This window comes from Perca flavescens, chromosome 23, assembly GCF_004354835.1.
Source record: "Perca flavescens isolate YP-PL-M2 chromosome 23, PFLA_1.0, whole genome shotgun sequence".
Taxonomy (NCBI): domain Eukaryota; kingdom Metazoa; phylum Chordata; class Actinopteri; order Perciformes; family Percidae; genus Perca; species Perca flavescens.
In genome coordinates this window covers 16,133,227-16,154,643 of record NC_041353.1, presented here as the reverse complement: position 1 = coordinate 16,154,643, position 21,417 = coordinate 16,133,227, and the positions used below count along the sequence as shown (strand labels likewise).

Here is a 21,417-nt window from a genome sequence, read left to right as displayed (position 1 = left end):
TAAAGTGATAAAAAGCCATAGTATAGTATGTTGAATAAAGTGATAAAAAGCCATAGTATAGTATGTTGAATAAAGTGATAAAAAAGCCATAGTATAGTATGTCGAATAAAGTGATAAAAAGCCATAGTATAGTATGTCGAAAAAGTATGTTATAGTAAAAAGTGATAAAAAAAGCCATAGTATAGTATGTTGAATAAAGTGATAAAAAAAGCCATAGTATAGTATGTCGAATAAAGTGATAAAAAAAGCCATAGTATAGTATGTTGAATAAAGTGATAAAAAGCCATAGTATAGTATGTTGAATAAAGTGATAAAAAAAAGCCATAGTATAGTATGTCGAATAAAGTGATAAAAAAAAAAGCCATAGTATAGTATGTTGAATAAAGTGATAAAAAAAGCCATAGTATAGTATGTTGAATAAAGTGATAAAAAAGCCATAGTATAGTATGTCGAATAAAGTGATAAAAAGCCATAGTATAGAATAAAAAAAAAAGCCATAGTATAGTATGTCGAATAAAGTGATAAAAAGCCATAGTATAGTATGTCGAAAAAGTGATAAAAAGCCATAGTATAGTATGTTGAATAAAGTGATAAAAAGCCATAGTATAGTATGTTGAATAAAGTGATAAAAAGCCATAGTATAGTATGTTGAAAAAAAGTGATAAAAAAGCCATAGTATAGTATGTTGAATAAAGTGATAAAAAAGCCATAGTATAGTATGTTGAATAAAGTGATAAAAAAAGCCATAGTATAGTATGTTGAATAAAGTGATAAAAAAGCCATAGTATAGTATGTTGAATAAAGTGATAAAAAAGCCATAGTATAGTATGTTGAATAAAGTGATAAAAAGCCATAGTATAACATGTCGAAAAAAGTGATAAAAAGCCATAGTATAGTATGTCGAATAAAGTGATAAAAAGCCATAGTATAGTATGTTGAATAAAGTGATAAAAAGCCATAGTATAGTATGTCGAAAAAGTGATTAAAAAGCCATAGTATAGTATGTCGAATAAAGTGATAAAAAAGCCATAGTATAGTATGTCGAATAAAGTGATAAAAAAGCCATAGTATAGCATGTCCAAAAAAGTGATAAAAAATCTATAGTATAGTATTTCAAATATAGTGATAAAAAAGCCATAGTATAGTATGTTGAATAAAGTGATAATAAAGCCATAGTATAGTATGTCGAAAAAAGCCATAGTATAGTATGTCGAATAAAGTGATAAAAAAAGCCATAGTATAGTATGTCAAATAAAGTGATAAAAAAGCCATAGTATAGTATGTCGAAAAAAGTGATAAAAAAGCCATAGTATAGTATGTCGAATAAAGTGATAAAAAAAGCCATAGTATAGTATGTCGAATAAAGTGATAAAAAAGCCATAGTATAGTATGTTGAATAAAGTGATAAAAAGCCATAGTATAGTATGTTGAATAAAGTGATAAAAAAGCCATAGTATAGTATGTCAATAAAGTGATAAAAAGCCATATAGTATAGTATGTTGAAAAAAAAGTGATAAAAAGCCAAAAAGTATAGTATGTTGAATAAAGTGATAAAAAAGCCATAGTATAGTATGTTGAATAAAGTGATAAAAAGCCATAGTATAGTATGTTGAATAAAGTGATAAAAAGCCATAGTATAGTATGTCGAATAAAGTGATAAAAAAAAAGCCATAGTATAGTATGTCGAATAAAGTGATAAAAAAGCCATAGTATAGTATGTCGAAAAAAGTTATCAAAAAGCTATAGTATATTATCTCAAATATAGTGATAATAAAGCCATAGTATAGTATGTTGAATAAAGTGATAAAAAAGCCATAGTATATGTATGTAAAGTGATAAAAGTGATAGTATAGTAAAATAAAGTGATAAAAAGTATAGTATGTTGAATAAAGTGATAAAAAAAAAGCCATAGTATAGTATGTCGAATAAAGTGATAAAAAAGCCATAGTATAGTATGTTGAATAAAGTGATAAAAAAGCCATAGTATAGTATGTCGAAAAAAGTGATAAAAAAATCTATAGTATAGTATAGTATGTAAAAAAGCCAAAGTATAGTAAAAAAAAGCCATAGTATAGTATGTCGAAAAAAGTGATAAAAAGCCATAGTATAGTATGTTGAATAAAGTGATAAAAAGCCATAGTATAGTATGTCGAATAAAGTGATAAAAAGCCATAGTATAGTATGTTGAATAAAGTGATAAAAAAGCCATAGTATAGTATGTCGAATAAAGTGATAAAAAAGCCATAGTATAGTATGTCGAATAAAGTGATAAAAAAGCCATAGTATAGTATGTTGAATAAAGTGATAAAAAGCCATAGTATAGTATGTCGAATAAAGTGATAAAAAGCCATGATAAAAAAAAAGCCATAGTATAGTATGTCCAAAAAGTGATAAAAAAAGCCATAGTATAGTATGTTGAATAAAGTGATAAAAAGCCATAGTATAGTATGTTGAATAAAGTGATAAAAAGCCATAGTATAGTATGTCGAATAAAGTGATAAAAAAGCCATAGTATAGTATGTCGAATAAAGTGATAAAAAAGCCATAGTATAGTATGTCGAATAAAGTGATAAAAAAGCCATAGTATAGTATGTCGAAAAAGTGATAAAAAGCCATAGTATAGTATGTCGAAAAAGTGATAAAAAGCCATAGTATAGTATGTCGAATAAAGTGATAAAAAGCCATAGTATAGTATGTTGAATAAAGTGATAAAAAAAGCCATAGTATAGTATGTCGAATAAAGTGATAAAAAAGCCATAGTATAGTATGTCGAATAAAGTGATAAAAAGCCATAGTATAGTATGTTGAATAAAGTGATAAAAAGCCATAGTATAGTATGTCGAAAAAAGTGATAAAAAAGTATAGTATAGTATGTCGAATAAAGTGATAAAAAAAGCCATAGTATAGTATGTTGAATAAAGTGATAAAAAGCCATAGTATAGTATGTTGAATAAAGTGATAAAAAAGCCATAGTATAGTATGTCGAATAAAGTGATAAAAAAGCCATAGTATAGTATGTAGAATAAAGTGATAAAAAAATTATAGTATAGTATGTCAAAAAAAGTGATAAAAAAAGCCATAGTATAGTATGTTGAATAAAGTGATAAAAAAAAGCCATAGTATAGTATGTTGAAAAAAAGTGATAAAAAGCCATAGTATAGTATGTCGAATAAAGTGATAAAAAATAGTATAGTATGCCATAAAAAGCCAGTATAGTATGTCGAAAAAGTGATAAAAAGCCATAGTATAGTATGTTGAATAAAGTGATAAAAAAAGCCATAGTATAGTATGTCGAATAAAGTGATAAAAAGCCATAGTATAGTATGTTGAATAAAGTGATAAAAAAAATCCATAGTATAGTATGTCAAATAAAGTGATAAAAAGCCATAGTATAGTATGTTGAATATGTCAAAAAGTGATAAAAAAAGCCATAGTATAGTATGTCGAAAAAGTGATAAAAAGCCATAGTATAGTATGTTGAATAAAGTGATAAAAAGCCATAGTATAGTATAGTATGTTGATAAAAAATAGTATAAAAAGATAAAAAGCCATAGTATAGTATGTTGAATAAAGTGATAAAAGCCATAGTATAGTATGTCGAATAAAGTGATAAAAAAAGCCATAGTATAGTATGTTGAATAAAGTGATAAAAAAGCCATAGTATAGTATGTTGAATAAAGTGATAAAAAAGCCATAGTATAGTATGTCGAATAAAGATAAAAAAATAGTATAGTATAGTATGTTGAAAGTGATAAAAAAGCCATAGTATAGCATGTCCAAAAAAGTGATAAAAAAGCCATAGTATAGTATGTTGAATAAAGTGATAAAAAAAGCCATAGTATAGTATGTTGAATAAAGTGATAAAAAGCCATAGTATAGTATGTCGAAAAAGTGATAAAAAGCCATAGTATAGTATGTCGAATAAAGTGATAAAAAAGCCATAGTATAGTATGTCGAATAAAGTGATAAAAAAGCCATAGTATAGTATGTTGAATAAAGTGATAAAAAGCCATAGTATAGTATGTCGAATAAAGTGATAAAAAGCCATAGTATAGTATGTCGAATAAAGTGATAAAAAAGCCATAGTATAGTATGTTGAAAAAAGTGATAAAAAAACCATAGTATAGTATGTTGAATAAAGTGATAAAAAAAAAGCCATAGTATAGTATGTCGAATAAAGTGATAAAAAAAAGCCATAGTATAGTATGTTGAATAAAGTGATAAAAAAAAGCCATAGTATAGTATGTCGAATAAAGTGATAAAAAGCCATAGTATAGTATGTCGAATAAAGTGATAAAAAAAGCCATAGTATAGTATGTCGAAAAAAGTGATAAAAAGCCATAGTATAGTATGTCAAATAAAGTGATAAAAAAGCCATAGTATAGTATGTTGAAAAAAGTGATAAAAAAGCCATAGTATAGTATGTCAAAGTATAAAAAAAAGCCATAGTATAGCATGTCCAAAAAAGTGATAAAAAAGCCATAGTATAGTATGTCGAATAAAGTGATAAAAAAGCCATAGTATAGTATGTTGAATAAAGTGATAAAAAAAGCCATAGTATAGTATGTCGAATAAAGTGATAAAAAGCCATAGTATAGTATGTCGAATAAAGTGATAAAAAAGCCATAGTATAGTATGTCGAATAAAGTGATAAAAAAAGCCATAGTATAGCATGTCCAAAAAAGTGATAAAAAAAGCCATAGTATAGTATGTTGAATAAAGTGATAAAAAAGCCATAGTATAGTATGTTGAAAAAAGTGATAAAAAAGCCATAAAAAGCCATATAGTATGTTGTTGAATAAAGTGATAAAAAGCCATAGTATAGTATGTCGAATAAAGTGATAAAAAAAGCCATAGTATAGTATGTCAAAAAGTGATAAAAAAAGCCATAGTATAGTATGTTGAAAAAAGTGATAAAAAAAGCCATAGTATAGTATGTTGAATAAAGTGATAAAAAGCCATAGTATAGTATGTTGAATAAAGTGATAAAAAAGCCATAGTATAGTATGTCGAATAAAGTGATAAAAAGCCATAGTATAGTATGTTGAAAAAGTGATAAAAAAGCCATAGTATAGTATGTTGAAAAAGTGATAAAAAGCCATAGTATAGATGTTGAAAAGTGATAGTATAGTATAGTGTCGAAAAAAAGTGATAAAAAAGCCATAGTATAGTATAGTATGAAAAAGTGATAAAAAAAAGCATAGTATAGTATGTCGAATAAAGTGATAGTATAGTATGTCGAATAATAAAGCCATAGTATAGTATGTTGAATAAAGTGATAAAAAGCCATAGTATAGTATGTTGAATAAAGTGATAAAAAAGCCATAGTATAGTATGTTGAAAAAAGCCATAGTATAGTATGTCGAATAAAGTGATAAAAAAGCCATAGTATAGTATGTCGAATAAAGTGATAAAAAAAGCCATAGTATAGTATGTCGAATAAAGTGATAAAAAGCCATAGTATAGTATGTTGAAAAAAGCCATAGTATAGTATGTCGAATAAAGTGATAAAAAGCCATAGTATAGTATGTTGAATAAAATAAAAGATAAAAAAAAAGCCATAGTATAGTATGTCGAAAAAAGTGATAAAAAGCCATAGTATAGTATGTCGAATAAAGTGATAAAAAAAAGCCATAGTATAGTATGTCGAAAAAAGTGATAAAAAAGCCATAGTATAGTATGTTGAATAAAGTGATAAAAAGCCATAGTATAGTATGTCGAAAAAAGTGATAAAAAGCCATAGTATAGTATGTCGAATAAAGTGATAAAAAGCCATAGTATAGTATGTCGAAAAAAGTGATAAAAAGCCATAGTATAGTATGTCGAAAAAAATGATAAAAAAGCCAAAGTATAGTATGTTGAAAAAGTGATATAAAAAGCCATAGTATAGTATGTTGAATAAAGTGATAAAAAAATCTATAGTATAGTATGTCGAATAAAGTGATAAAAAAGCCATAGTATAGTATGTTGAATAAAGTGATAAAAAAGCCATAGTATAGTATGTCGAATAAAGTGATAAAAAAAGCCATAGTATAGTATGTCGAATAAAGTGATAAAAAGCCATAGTATAGTATGTCGAATAAAGTGATAAAAAAGCCATAGTATAGTATGTTGAATAAAGTGATAAAAAAGCCATAGTATAGTATGTTGAATAAAGTGATAAAAAAGCCATAGTATAGTATGTCGAATAAAGTGATAAAAAGCCATAGTATAGTATGTCGAATAAAGTGATAAAAAAAGCCATAGTATAGTATGTTGAATAAAGTGATAAAAAAGCCATAGTATAGTATGTCGAATAAAGTGATAAAAAGCCATAGTATAGTATGTTGAATAAAGTGATAAAAAGCCATAGTATAGTATGTCGAATAAAGTGATAAAAAAAAGCCATAGTATAGTATGTCGAATAAAGTGATAAAAAGCCATAAGTATAGTATGTCGAAAAGTGATAAAAAGCCATAGTATAGTATGTCGATAAAGTGATAAAAAGCCATAGTATAGTATGTCGAAAAAAGTGATAAAAAAAAAGCCATAGTATAGTATGTTGAATAAAGTGATAAAAAGCCATAGTATAGTATGTCGAATAAAGTGATAAAAAGCCATAGTATAGTATGTTGAATAAAGGGATAAAAAGCCATAGTATAGTATGTCGAATAAAGTGATAAAAAAGCCATAGTATAGTATGTTCAAATGATAAAAAGCCATAGTATAAAAAAGCCATAAAGTATAGTAGTATGTTGAATAAAGTGATAAAAAAGCCATAGTATAGTATGTATAAAGTGATAAAAAGCCATAGTATAGTATGTTGATAAAGTGATAAAAAGCCATAGTATAGTATGTTGAATAAAGTGATAAAAAGCCATAGTATAGTATGTCAAATAAAGTGATAAAAAGCCATAGTATAGTATGTTGAATAAAGTGATAAAAAGCCATAGTATAGTATGTCGAAAAAGTGATAAAAAGCCATAGTATAGTATGTCGAATAAAGTGATAAAAAAGCCATAGTATAGTATGTTGAATAAAGTGATAAAAAAGCCATAGTATAGTATGTTGAAAAAGTGATAAAAAAATAGTATAGTAATAAAGTATAAAAGTATATAGTATGTCGAATAAAGTGATAAAAAAGCCATAGTATAGTAAAAGCCATAGTATAGTATGTTGAAAAAGTGATAAAAAAGCCATAGTATAGTATGTTGAATAAAGTGATAAAAAAGCCATAGTATAGTATGTCGAATAAAGTGATAAAAAAGCCATAGTATAGTATGTCGAATAAAGTGATAAAAAGCCATAGTATAGTATGTTGAATAAAGTGATAAAAGCCATAGTATAGTATGTTGAATAAAGTGATAAAAAAAGCCATAGTATAGTATGTCGAATAAAGTGATAAAAAAGCCATAGTATAGTATGTCAAATAAAGTGATAAAAAAGCCATAGTATAGTATGTTGAATAAAGTGATAAAAAGCCATAGTATAGTATGTCGAAAAAAGTGATAAAAAGCCATAGTATAGTATGTCAAATAAAGTGATAAAAAGCCATAGTATAGTATGTTGAATAAAGTGATAAAAAGCCATAGTATAGTATGTTGAATAAAGTGATAAAAAAGCCATAGTATAGTATGTCGAATAAAGTGATAAAAAGCCATAGTATAGTATGTCAAATAAAGTGATAAAAAGCCATAGTATAGTATGTCGAAAAAGTGATAAAAAAGCCATAGTATAGTATGTCGAAAAGTATAAAAAAAGCCATAGTATAGTATGTCGAATAAAGTGATAAAAAGCCATAGTATAGTATGTTGAAAGTGATAAAAAAGCCATAGTATAGTATGTTGAAAAAGCCAAGCCATATATATGTGTTGAATAAAGTGATAAAAAAGCCATAGTATAGTATGTTGAAAAAGTGATAAAAAGCCATAGTATAGTATGTTGAATAAAGTGATAAAAAAAGCCATAGTATAGTATGTTGAATAAAGTGATAAAAAAGCCATAGTATAGTATGTTGAATAAAGTGATAAAAAAGCCATAGTATAGTATGTCAAATAAAGTGATAAAAAAAGCCATAGTATAGTATGTCGAATAAAGTGATAAAAAAGCCATAGTAGTATGTTGAAAGCCATAGTATAGTATGTCGAATAAAGTGATAAAAAAGCCATAGTATAGTATGTTGAATGAAGTGATAAAAAAGTATGTCGAAAAAAGTGATCAAAAAGCCATAGTATATTATCTCAAATATAGTGATAAAAAAGCCATAGTATAGTATGTCGAATAAAGTGATAAAAAAAGCATAGTATAGTATGTTAATAAAGTGAAAAAAGTGAGTATAAAAAAGCCATAGTATAGTATGTCGAAAAAAAGTGATAAAAAGCCATAGTATAGTATGTCAAATAAAGTGATAAAAAAAGCCATAGTATAGTATGTTGAAAAAAGTGATAAAAAGCCATAGTATAGTATGTCGAATAAAGTGATAAAAAGCCATAGTATAGTATGTCGAATAAAGTGATAAAAAAAAGCCATAGTATAGTATGTCGAAAAAGTGATAAAAAAGCCATAGTATAGTATGTTGAATATAGTGATAATAAAGCCATAGTATAGTATGTTGAAAAAAGTGATAAAAAGCCATAGTATAGTATGTCGAATAAAGTGATAAAAAAGCCATAGTATAGTATGTCGAATAAAGTGATAAAAAAGCCATAGTATAGTATGTCGAAAAAAGTGATTAAAAAGCCATAGTATAGTATGTCGAATAAAGTGATAAAAAAGCCATAGTATAGTATGTCGAATAAAGTGATAAAAAAGCCATAGTATAGTATGTCCAAAAAAGTGATAAAAAATCTATAGTATTTCAAATATAGTGATAATAAATCCATAGTATAAAAAGCCATAGTATAGTATGTCAAATAAAGTGATAAAAAAGCCATAGTATAGTATGTTGAATAAAGTGATAAAAAAGCCATAGTATAGTATGTTGAAAAAGTGATAAAAAATACCATAGTATAGCTTTTAGAAAACTAAAATGATAAAAAGCCAATAGTATAGTATGTCCAAAAAAGTGATAAAAATATGAGCCAGGAGCTGATTGTTCTGTTGGGGGACAAACATGGAGGACTTGCTAAGCACAGGAGCAACAGCAGAGACAGGCAGACACCAGCTGAGCCAAATAGTGGACCATGTTGCCCTAAAGAAGAGCTCAGCAGGGCAAGAACTTCTTTTGCAGAGTCGTCCGATCATTAAGGTAAAACGGACTAGCTGCAGTAATAGAATTCTTGACTTTTGGGACTTCTCTTGCTATATTTAACAACCACATGGCAGTTTCATGCAGGTTACACCATTAACACACACTACTAGTTTCACCTTCTGTTTGCATTGTAGTCACCCAGCTTTGTTCCTGCTGCCATGTCCGAGGATCGGTTTTAGGCCCTTCAACACACTGACAGCAAAAATACACAACAAGCAAGAGGTTCACACTCCTCATTAACAGTTACTCACAACTTTTGCTGCTCATTGATTCGGGACTGGAGTACATTGATCTGGAAGTCAAGCCACATTCATTTTAGACAGGCGCCCTCAGGACAGCCTTGCATAATACATACCTGTTCAGCTTTCATATTCTGTGCCTTTTTCAGGGCTCTAGGCTATGTACCATCAATTTGCAGTGTTTGTCATTATCATTTTATCCCATGCGCTAAATTAACATAGTATATAAAATCAGGTTAAGTAGTAAATATATTGTAGGTAGTCTGTGGCTTTAGAGCCACATCATAGGATTTTCTTTTAATAAAACACATTACAGCCTAGAATTTGAAAAGAAGAGTTATACCCCTCTCATGTCAGCCTGTTAAATATGTAGCTGGTGCCAGCAGCCCATTAGTTTAGCTTACAGGAAACAGCGATACTATTTTTTTCTTCCCGATACTGATTCTGATACCTGAACTTGCGTATCGGCCGATACCGTGTACCGATACAATACCAGTGTGTCATGTATTTTATCATGTTTTAACAACTGTATACTACTATCCCTGTATGGATGTGACATTGAGGCAAAGTACTTACCTCATATTTCTGTCTCTTCAGTTTCTCGGTGAGGTCAAACTTCTCAGCCTCCAGCGTCATCAGCCACTGCCACAACTCATTGGACTTCTCCCTTTAGAGCAAAAACCAGAGTGTTTCAGAAACAGAAAACTAAAAAGGCCATAAAAAAAACTGTAAAACTCTAAAAATTATACAGAGAATGGTTAAGTAGATGGCAGTTTATCAACAAACAAATCTCCTGCATCAGGCCGTAGATGTGGATATTAGCCTGTCTACAGAACTGTGAACAGTGACTGCTAGTAAAAACATAGTATCCTTACTTCACTTTGTCCTCAGGGAGATGGTCGATGTTGAGAGGCTTCCTTCTGTCAGCCAGGATCTTCTTTTTCTTCTCTCTCTCAGTCTGCTTCTTGGCTCCCTTCTTTCCTTCTTGCTGGATAATCCAAGTGGAAGTGTTGAATGAATACAAAAAAGAAAATATCAAAGAGGCCACAAAGTCTGTCCTATTATAACAGTCTTTGTCTTCTGTCATTTATCTCAGCGAGGGTTGTTTACATGTCATTGACTCTGCGAAACAGTTTTCCTGTGTATCAATGTGTGATGACTGACCCTCTGTTGGACACCACCATACTGCTGAGTGATGTTTGTCAGAGCCTTCTTCTTCTTGGCATCATCATCCTGCTTCTTACGTGCCTCCTCCATCTCCTTCCTCTCCTTTTCTTCCTGTACCGATTGCACATGATGGTTACGCGTGACAATGAAACAAAATGGTGACGCTAAAGTTGAAGGTAAACAAAACAATGAGCTAAAATGTGCTACTAAGATCAGTAGAGCTGATGGGAGATGCAGAGTTGGTTGATAGTTCCCTGTAGGTACATAACTATGAGCGACTCCACTCAAATTACATCATTTGACCCATTGTTATTATAGCAGCTTTAAAGAAAAGTATGCTGAATTATTTGCCACAGACGACACGAAGAAATTAGTCCCCCAAAGGCTAAGACTTCAAGCTGATCAAAATCTATGTCATCTGAGCTGGCAATTGTGTAATATGACATCAGTAAACTGCACCAAGTACACTCATACTGTAAAGCACCATGGGCCAGTATTTATATACAGTACTGTGCAAAAGCTTTAGGCAGGTATGAAAAAATGCTGTAAACTAAGAATGCTTTCAAAAATGGAAGTGTTAATAGTTTATTTTCAACAATTAACAAAATGCAGAGAATGAACAGAAGAGAAATCTAAATCAAATCAATATTTGGTGTGACCACCCTTTGCCTTCAAGACAGCATCAATTCTTCTAGGTACACTTGCACACAGTTTTTGAAGGAACTCAGCAGGTAGGTTGTTCCAAACATCTTGGAGAACTAACCACAGATCGTCTGTGGATGTAGGCTTCCTCAAATCCTTCTGTCTCTTCATGTTATCCCAGACACTTGTTTCAATGTCGGAGGTATGGCTTTTTGGCTGCAACTCTTCCATGAAGACCACTTCTGGCCAGACTTCTCCGGACAATAGATGGGTGTACCTGGGTCCCACTGGTTTCTGCCAGTTCTGAGCTGATAGCACTGCTATCGATCACTGCGATTTCGAAGGGAAATAAGCTTGATGATTTTTCATAGTTTCCTTGGCCGACCACTGCGTCTACAACCCTCAACGTTCCCTGACTGTTTGCAAGTCTACCAATAAGAATTGATGCTGTATTGAAGGCAAAGGGTACTAACACCAAATATTGATGTGATTTAGAGGTTTTTTTGGTCACTCATTTTGCATTTTGTACATTGATAAAAATAAACAATCATTATTTAAATCTTTTAAAGCATTCTTAGTTTACAGCATTTTTTACACACCTGCCTAAGACTTTTGCACAGTACTGTATGTCAAAGCAGAAATGGCAAAGAGAGAAAAGAACAAGGAAAGAGTATTGGCTCTCTGTTGTTTAAGAATGTATATTCATCAGGGAAGATTCCACAGCAGGCCTGACATCTTAATTGTATTAAGGAAGCAAGGTGAAACTAGAGAGTCAGTCAGTTATTTGTTACAGGAAATTCTTTAATTATTATATGTGGGGTCATGTCCTGAAACAGATGTGATGAGCAGACTCACAACAACACGAGCCTGCCTCTCCTTCTCCTGCTCAGAACGGATCCTCTGCTGTTCAGCCCTCTCAGTGCGACGCTTCTCCTGCACACACACACACACACACACAAATTGTTTGCTGGGTGGTGCAACACTCCTGATCTGGCACGCTTTCCTGAAAGACTTACAATCCTGTTAACAAGAGCAATGAGCTCCTCCTCGTCCTTCTTCCTCTGAATGAAGTGGGCCTCGATCAGAGACGTGAGCTCGGTCAGATCCTTCTCCTGACGCTTCCTGTGGATATCCTGCAGTTAAAGACACACATTGTTTGTATTAACATACTTATGAGGACCTTCAGTGGCTGCATTTTCAGTCAGCACAATACAATGACAAAACGCAAACACCTCCACAGACAAATTATTACAAGTAATTGTGCTTATATTTCGAATCAATCACTTACATCAAAGTCAACTTTGTCCCCATCGGGTATCTTCGGCACAGCTATAACCGGAACAAATGCCCTAAAATAACATATATGGTTTAGAATAAGAACTTTAAATGACAAGTTAACCACTAGTTGGTTGATGTATACAGATTAAAAATTACTTGACAAAATACTTACTTTGGTTTGGGTTTGGAGTCATCTATTATAATAAAGAAAGGATAATCAGTTACAATCAAACTCGTTTATATTTTTAAGTTATAATAAGTTATATTTGTTTTATACGTTTAGTTTTTCCAGACTAAAATATGAATCTTAACAGCATCAATATATTTGTAGTTTAAAATTCACTACTGATATGTCAAACAGTTTGATCTTCAGTAGATTAAAATGACAGTGTTCACGCACTCAACACACACACACACACACACACACACACACACACACACACACACCAAACAAAAGTACTAGAACAAGAAATCTTGCTAAATTCTGTTCATACCAGTAAGTTAATAATCCCTTTTGTTATAAAAAAACATATGAACTGTCTGAATCCTGTGTTGTACAGTGCTGTTTTCCAGACATCCGGACATAGGGACATGTTAGTGCATCAGCTGGCAGAGATAGGTTTATGTTTATTTATTATTTGGAAATACTCTATCACTCAGGTAAGATATGTACTTCATATATTTTGACATAAAAAACTTTTTTTGCCTGTCTGAAGGAGAAATAGAAAGTCAAAACAGTTTCTGTATGCCTTGTCATATTGGGTTGTTGCAAGTACTCGAGGGGTTCAAGCCATGAAAGCTTAGCTTTACTTTCAGACAATGAAGGCATATCTTTTGCAAAAGTGTGTTATCAGAATAAATATTGAGGCGTAAGGGAAAATATTACACCACATTTGAATTCATCCGTAACAGGGAATTAAAAGGATTGAAAGTTTCTATTACTATTTCCCACATATATCTCAGAACTAAGGTCTTCTTGCCCCAGCTAAATGACTGTCAAACATGCTGGGATGCACAAATCAGAACAATATAGTGTTATTTAGTCACACCATGCATGCAAGTTTAAACAGAGAGACTTTGCTTCACCTTCTTCTGCAGGCTCTTTGTGAAAGTAAGGTGAACAGGCAGTTGATTAGCGGCAGTGATCGTAATCAATGCAAGAAATGGAGAAAAGCTAATCAGTAAATGTTCATGACATGGCTTAGTCACAATGAGTCACCTAATGATTCAGCAAAATACACTGAAGTTAAAAAAGATAAGAGATGGCTTAGTTTAAAACAAAATTAGCTTGACTCATCTTTGTATACAATATATTTGTGGGCGCTGGACCATCGAACAGAACACTTAAGCCATTGAAAAATATATAATTGTATATATTATATTAGAATAGAACATAAAAGTAGAAAAAGGTACTTACCTTCTGCCGTAGGAGGTTCTAAGGTGGAGTGAAATAATGAAAATATAATTAAATGTGTCACATTGTCAAACAATGTTTACAATTGTCCGGGGAAATGCTGAAACTATTATATGACAACCTTTCGTTGCACTCATAAAATAAGCAAGACATGCACAGTACATATGATTTGATAAAAAAAAAAAAATGAGGTCTTAATTTGCAGATCATTAACTGAAATGTTTCAGTCATGTTAAAACTCTAAAATGTCAACATTCTGTCAGTAAATGCATGAAAACAGCTACGATCTAAACAATAATCAGTGCTCAGTTTTACTTGCATGCAAACAATTATTTTGTCTGAGTAGAGAATTTTACAAATTCATTATGAAATGAATTCATCAAATACTAACTCAGCAAGCGGCTCCTTGCCTGCTGAACATATTAGTGATTAGTGAACAAAGAAAAACTAATATTGATATTAGGTAAATTAATAGTGCAGAAGTAAATGAGGTGAAAAGAAATTCTACTGCAGTGTGCAGGTGGAAAGCAAAGGAGTGTATACCGAGTCAGTGTGTTATTAATATAAAATATGTATATATGTAATATTTATGATGGCACAAGCCATACTATGAGCAGTACTGATTACTACGCAAACAACTAGTATAATATCAAGTGAAACATTCAATCTTAGCTTTTTTTTCTATGTAAATACATTATGCTTTGTAAAAACAGGGATGGAATTATAATGGCGCATAATATTTAAAGAGGAGAATTACCTTCAACTTGAGGTGCAGGTTTTTCCACTTCAACCTCAACTTTGACATCCATATCTATATAACAAGAATTATTGAAGGCAGATTTTGTTATTGTTGGACAAAAAACATGACATGACTAAAGAAGACATGGTACCACACACACACACACACACACACACACACACACACACACACACACACACACACACACACACACACACACACACACACACACACACACACACACACACACACACACACACACACACACACACACACACACACACACACACACACACACACACACACACACACACACACACACAAATATTTATGGACAAAAATAAGTCATACAAACCTTCTTTCAGCATCTCCATGACTGAGTGAACAAGATTAGTGGATCAATGAGACAGAGGTAAACAGCTTGAGGCTGGGATTTGGTCAAACTCTGAGCACTGTGATATTATCTCTTGGGATGAACTGAAACCAATGCTGATCGCTGACATTCTGACCAAAGCTAAAGTGATCTTGGTTCACAGCCAGAGCCTGTGAACCGTTTGTAACGTGTCAGAAATCAAAGCAAAAATCTAAACACATAACAGGAACAAACATACTTTCGGTTTCCTTTGTCATATAAATTATTTTGTATCACCACTGCTAATCAGTGGTGTAAGAAGTACTCTGATCCTTTACTTAAGTAAAAGTACCAATACAGCAGTAGTAAAAGTCAAGATCCTACTTAATTAAAGTCCAGAAGTATTATCAGCTAAATGTCCCATGATAAATCTGAGGGGTTGGGAGATGATTAATGGAAAACAAAACAAAAGGTCTGCTACACAAATTGAAATTTGTATTGATTTATTTGGACTGTAATCTTTGCTTTTTGTGCAAAATGATTTTTAAGTAAGGAGAATTACTTTTTATAAGTAGAGAATTATAAGTACCTTACTAAATCTTGAACAGTTATTTAGTCAAACTATCTGAGAAGTTTATAGGTAAACCAGTATCAGAAAAGGATAAATTGCAAAGTAACAATTGAAAAGGAATTTGCCTTGGTGGATGGTGCATAATAAAAGGAAATAAACAATAAATGTAAAACAAACAATATCATAAATAAACAATATGTACGGTATAACTGTTTAACAATAATAAAAGAAGGTTGTATGGCTGTATGGTTTAGGGCAGAAAATCTCTTTTGCTAGCAACTCCTAGACAAAGAACCAATGTTACCCTATCATCTTTAAAAAGGAATAGTTTGGCATTTTGGGAAATTCACTTATTCTCTTGTCAAGAGTTAGATGGATACCACTTTCATGTCTTCTCATCTTCCTTTAACACTGTATTGTTAGAAACTAAAGCTGTCAAATATACTGTAGATATATTTCCCTCTGAAATGTAGTGAAGTAAAAATATAAACATTAAAATGGAAATACTCAAACAAACAATCTAATTTAACTTGATAGTCACTTTTCACCACTGATGCTGAATATAGGTTTTTATGGAATATCACAATGCTTTTGACCAAATACTGGCATGCATTATAACACGAAGAAAAAAAAATAAAACGCAATATATGTATTTTAAATCATATATACAATTTGATCAGAATGAGTAAAATTTTGACTTGGCAGCCACTTTAGAAAACCTTTCATGCAACATTTGTCAGTACAGAATTATATACATGAATCAAACATTGCCGTGCTAAAAATGGAATGGAGATAATTCAGATAATTAGACAGAACAGTGTTGGCAAATAAAGTGTTAACATTCAAACAGAGAAACACACACACACACACACACACACACACACACACACACACACACACACACACACACACACACACACACACACACACACACACACACACACACACACACACACACACACACACACACCTATTAATTCACTACATTTCTATGGAAAACATGTCCGCCTCCATCAAAAATCTAACCACAGAAACCAACTTTGTTTGGTCACCACTTATTAACTCCTTGTAGTCCAGACCCTGGGTACACACTTACCCAACCAAACCTCACTTCACGTACACCACCACAACGTATCTTACAGTTAATTTGATAAAATAAATTAGCCTCCCACACCTTCACTTTCCTGTCTTAATGTCTGTACATTCCGATTGTTTTACTCTTGATATATTGTACCAATTAGAAAAAGAAACAGACTATCACTGACAGGAGCAGGCAGACACACCGGAAACACACGCATGACGATACACACATGAAGCCATGCAGGAGCCTTTACCTTCCTCTTGCTGGGTTTCTTCCTCTGTGCAGACATAATAAGGTCAGCTACGTCTAGCAACAGAAGCTTGAAAGTGACATTTTGCTTTCAAAAACACAGTGAATGCTCTCAAACCCTTACTTGCCTTCCTCACTGAAAAAGAGAAGAAGTGAAGATGAGAACTTTTGGATCAATCGATCAAAATCACCTCAGATCTGTCTGTTGATTTAACTTAAGACGCTACTAAAATGCAATAAAGGTACTCACATCTCCTCGACAACTTCTTCTTCTTGAGACATCTCGGATTCCAATTACCTGCCTCAAAGAGGAAAGCAGACAATGTATCAACACATCATGAATCACCATCTTGGTTCACCACACAGACGATAACATGCGTTTTAAATGGATTTCCTTGTTTTGAGATAATAAAAGGAGTTTTAATGCAGCTGTCGAACTGACACACACACAGACACGCCAGGCTTAATTCTCTTGGGCTCAATATAATAAGGGCTGGTTATATAGGTTTTTCTTGCTCTGATTTGTGTAGTCTTCTTCATATTTTGTCTTATCGACTCTAATGTTTTTACAAGCCCTTGCGATTTATTTCGGACAGATGGTTTGTATCTCTCTACTCCTTTCAATGCTTTTGTCATATGTACAAACAACTAAACCAAAACCTACTACAAAAAAAGTAGAAAAGAAACCTTGGCTACATGCTGAGAGATTGGAGCAATTGTAGAATTTGAAATGATTCCACCATGGGCACTGAAAGCAGAGGCGCAGGGCTTTAAACAGCTCCAGGCCTAAATCCTCAGCCATTTCCTCTTGGCAATGATCAAGGCTGCAGGCAGCCGACTGGAGTCTGAACAGCACTGAAACTACCAGCACGAGTCCTTCAGGGACATCTGAAGCTACGCATATCATATTGGCTCAGATATGTACACTCGAACAATTTTCCTGGTGCTTAGAAGGCTTTGAAGTGGTACGCTGTGAGAAATGTCCATCAAAACAAGTGTGATTTTATACGATATTCATGTTGTCAATGCTTATACTTTCAGAAGCGAAACAATTTGATCTGATTGCAGTTTCAAACCCTTATCTCTCTAAAAGGCCATGCCATCAATTTTACACATGAAGATCAGTTTACTTGTCATGAGGAGTCTTACTCAACCTTTGAAAACAATTGTAAAATGGCTCTGGAGGAGCTTTCTCAATTCGGGGGAAAAAAAAGAACCCTGATGATGTCTAATACAAGATCCTAGTGACTTGCATTATGGGAAATGCAAGAACCATCGTTTTTGGAGCTTGATCCATACTCTAGACTAAAAGTCAGGATATCTGCTCTGTTTTGGACCAATCTCAATATTGTGGGAAATTGGCAGGAAGTCTCTGTTCCTACCTAAGAAAAAGTCCAGCACCTAAACCCTGTAAAACCATCCCTTGTTATTTTAAAATTTCAATTTGTTCAGATTGAACAAACAATATATAACATGTTATTTAGTGAGCTTTAGAGTTGCTGGTAGGCAGATTTTTGTTACCTTTGGACAGAGCCTTGCTAGCAGTTTCTGCCTGTTGAGAGTCTTTTTGCTAAGCTAGTCACGTATTCCTGATTATACTTTCATATTCAGACAGACAGACACAAGAGTGGCATTCATCTTCTCATCAAACTCTGCGCAAGAAAGCGAATGAGCAAATTTCCCAAATTGTCAAACTATTCCTTTAATCTGCTTCTCAGAAGTAGGTTCATATGCATTTCATACAGAATCTTTCCCATTATAACTCCTGATCTTAATTTTTTTTTAGCCTCTACTTTAAAAAGCAACAACATTAGGGTGTTTGGGATCAAGGTTAAAGTTACAGAAATGGATTTAATAAGGCTTTGGTATCCCCTATAAATAAATACATCATATCAATTACATGTTAGAACAACACTTGGACCCTGTTTTTTTCCATAAGCTTATAAATCACAAGATCATAAAAACCGGTGTCACTCGGCTGAACATTGGGGGAGAGCGAGGGTCTATTTTTAAGAATAATAAAGTGTGCTTTTGAACAGGTGTGGAGCTTATCCTCCAGACAATGGGTTTGGCTCACCTCACCGTACTCACAGTAAATCAATGAGTACCCATATTCAGATGGGCTATTTTTGTCGTCAGCTGCTGGTCAGGGAACATTTGTATAACAATGAATAGGTCTCAGGAGTCTGTCTTCTTGCTTTTTAAACATTCCTACTCATTAAAACAAGTTTATTCCAGATTTTTTATAATATTTTGATACAATATACATGTTGAATGGGTGATGTTGGGACGAAGAAAACATCCCAGTTCCACCTTCCCTCCTGCTTGGCTACGGTCCTGTCCCCCCCCCTCCTCAGTCATTTCAAAGGGACAGCTGCACATTCAATCTCTGCACGATATATATTTACACTTTCACTGTATGTGGTTACTGTTCAAAGTCATGCTTCTGTTTAAATTCTGTTACATGCATACTCAAATTCAAACATTGCGGTGCCTGGAGTCCCTGTGTGGTTTTTACTTTTGTCATTAGATTGAGCAGCTGACGTCAAAAGGATGAGGAAAGAGAAATGTGAAGAGGAGAAAGTACGAGGAAAGACAAAAAAACTGAGAAATAGAAGAAGACCATCTGGTTGAAAAAAAAGCTTCGACTGGAAACCCAGAAAGAATTCACAGTGTATGAGGGTTGCAATGGCTGGGGTATTAAATGTGTATTTGCTTAAATGCATGCGGTCAGTCCCCGTCTGGCTGGAACTGTGAAATAACACACAGTCTGACAGCAGCAGGAATGTTGAGGGTGCTGGTTTCGGCATTAGGCAGCATTAAGTCGAAGCCCACAGCATGCTGCTGTACCAACACAGCAGTCTCAGGGGCGAGCTTAGCACCTTCTTCACCAGCATGTGCACTGCTCAGATCAGAACACATCAAAGAAAAGCCATCATAAAAGCTTTAAGAGTCTACTTGTGCAACGTCTGAGCATATTTAATTCAGCATTCATGACTTTGTATGAGTAACAGCTAGCTGATAGATCATGCTGAGGCGGTTTATTTATTTCAGTCACCAGAATTCACTGTAAATTGATCAACTTTTAAGTTTAATTAAAAATTCTAAAATATGAACTGTACTTGAATGCCAATTAAAATACAATGCAACATTTAACTGACCTGTTTGCTGCCATGCACCCAGAGGTCATGCTCTGATCTTACCTCCTGTATAATCCTGAGGAAGAGATGGGATTAGCAACAAATTCAGATATGATCCTTTCACATCCAGACAGAGACAAGTTCAATCATCCTACCCCAACCGAAAAGCACACTTGATTTGGCCCTGCCCATCATGTGCCCATATGTCTTGTCTATGACTGTCAGTTCTATTGTTGGAGGCAGAAGATGAGTTACACCTGGAGAGGAATGCTGCCTTCAAGTGCTCCTCGTAATCGGTTACATTCAAGGCCAGAAATTGGAAATACAACTAGTTCCACCAATGGATGCATTATATTAATGGTTCCACCTCAAAGTATTATTTGGCTGGAGATAAAAACATCTTTTCAGTCTTTTCATTGTTGTTACTTTGGAGAACTGACACGGCATGTAGCTGCTTTGTGCTGAGATCCGAATATAGTACAGTATAAGGCAAGCCAACAGCTTGGTGAAGATTGTTTTGTTAATTTTAACAGTGCTTTTAACACTATTCAGCCCCCATCTGCTGGTGGGCAAACCGATAGATCTTGGGGTTAAGCCAAGGTTTATTTTGTGGATTAATGATTTTCTGCTGAAGCGAATCCAGCAGGCTAGTCGTAAAAGCCCGTTCTCTGTACCCAACTAACACGCACACTTTTCTGGCTTAGAAGTATGGTAGGAACCGCTAAAAAGACAACAACCTCGCTGTCCTCTCCACCCGACATACAGACACACTTCCTCTGTTTAGAATTATCCGACTGAACACACTTTATTGATTTAGAATTACGGCCAAAATCACTAAACACACTGCAAACTCAAGATCCTCTCTTCCCGATTTCCAGCCCCCCTCTCTTGGCTTAAAATAACCCATCGTTGTCGCCTACAGCCGAACAGGCTACACGTTGTAACAGCCGTGACCGGTTGCCTGGTGCACCGGTAACTAGCTAGCTAGCAGTTAAATAGCAGGGTTAATATGGCGGCGTTTGCCAGGACCAGTCGGAATCACTTTACTGGCTGTATCTCGATTGTTTTTGCGAGTAACCAACTCGTGTACTCTAGCTATATAATTCAATGTCACTACACAAATGTTCAAATGACAGAAAATGCCCGTCCCTTGTAGCCGTGATAAATTAGCCTGAAGCTAGCTAGCTAGCTAATGCTTACCTGTTCAGGAGGAAATTAGCTAGCCAACTCAGCGTCCTTTTGGACTCTGAACTGTCTCCATCTTTCAAATACATCTCCAATATTTACCCGGGGTTTGTAACGTCTCTGGCCACACA

The 21,417-nt window shown here is 33.3% G+C and overlaps 1 protein-coding gene across 16 annotated transcripts in view; it reads right to left on the bottom strand.

Annotated features, from left to right (window-relative positions):
• The window catches only part of tnnt2e (troponin T2e, cardiac), a 25,972-nt gene extending 4,555 nt beyond the window's left edge, over positions 1-21,417 (bottom strand). The window contains exons 1-16 of one of the 16 annotated variants that reach the window (XM_028571115.1): positions 21,302-21,332; positions 20,123-20,177; positions 17,212-17,259; positions 17,090-17,097; positions 16,966-16,989; positions 14,727-14,780; positions 13,973-13,990; positions 13,642-13,656; positions 12,728-12,749; positions 12,566-12,626; positions 12,294-12,410; positions 12,133-12,210; positions 10,633-10,746; positions 10,344-10,456; positions 10,045-10,135; positions 9,346-9,421 (exon numbers count right to left, since the gene is read on the bottom strand). In XM_028571115.1, coding sequence (XP_028426916.1) covers positions 9,346-9,421; positions 10,045-10,135; positions 10,344-10,456; positions 10,633-10,746; positions 12,133-12,210; positions 12,294-12,410; positions 12,566-12,626; positions 12,728-12,749; positions 13,642-13,656; positions 13,973-13,990; positions 14,727-14,780; positions 16,966-16,989; positions 17,090-17,097; positions 17,212-17,243 — 823 coding nt within the window. In that variant the 5' untranslated portion in view covers positions 17,244-17,259; positions 20,123-20,177; positions 21,302-21,332. Of the gene's footprint in view, positions 1-9,345; positions 9,422-9,480; positions 9,522-10,044; positions 10,136-10,343; positions 10,457-10,632; positions 10,747-12,132; positions 12,211-12,293; positions 12,411-12,565; positions 12,627-12,727; positions 12,750-13,641; positions 13,657-13,972; positions 13,991-14,726; positions 14,781-16,965; positions 16,990-17,085; positions 17,098-17,211; positions 17,264-20,122; positions 20,423-21,301 lie in introns of those variants that run through there. The other 15 variants (XM_028571116.1, XM_028571118.1, XM_028571117.1 and 12 more) reach the window with 15 other exon arrangements.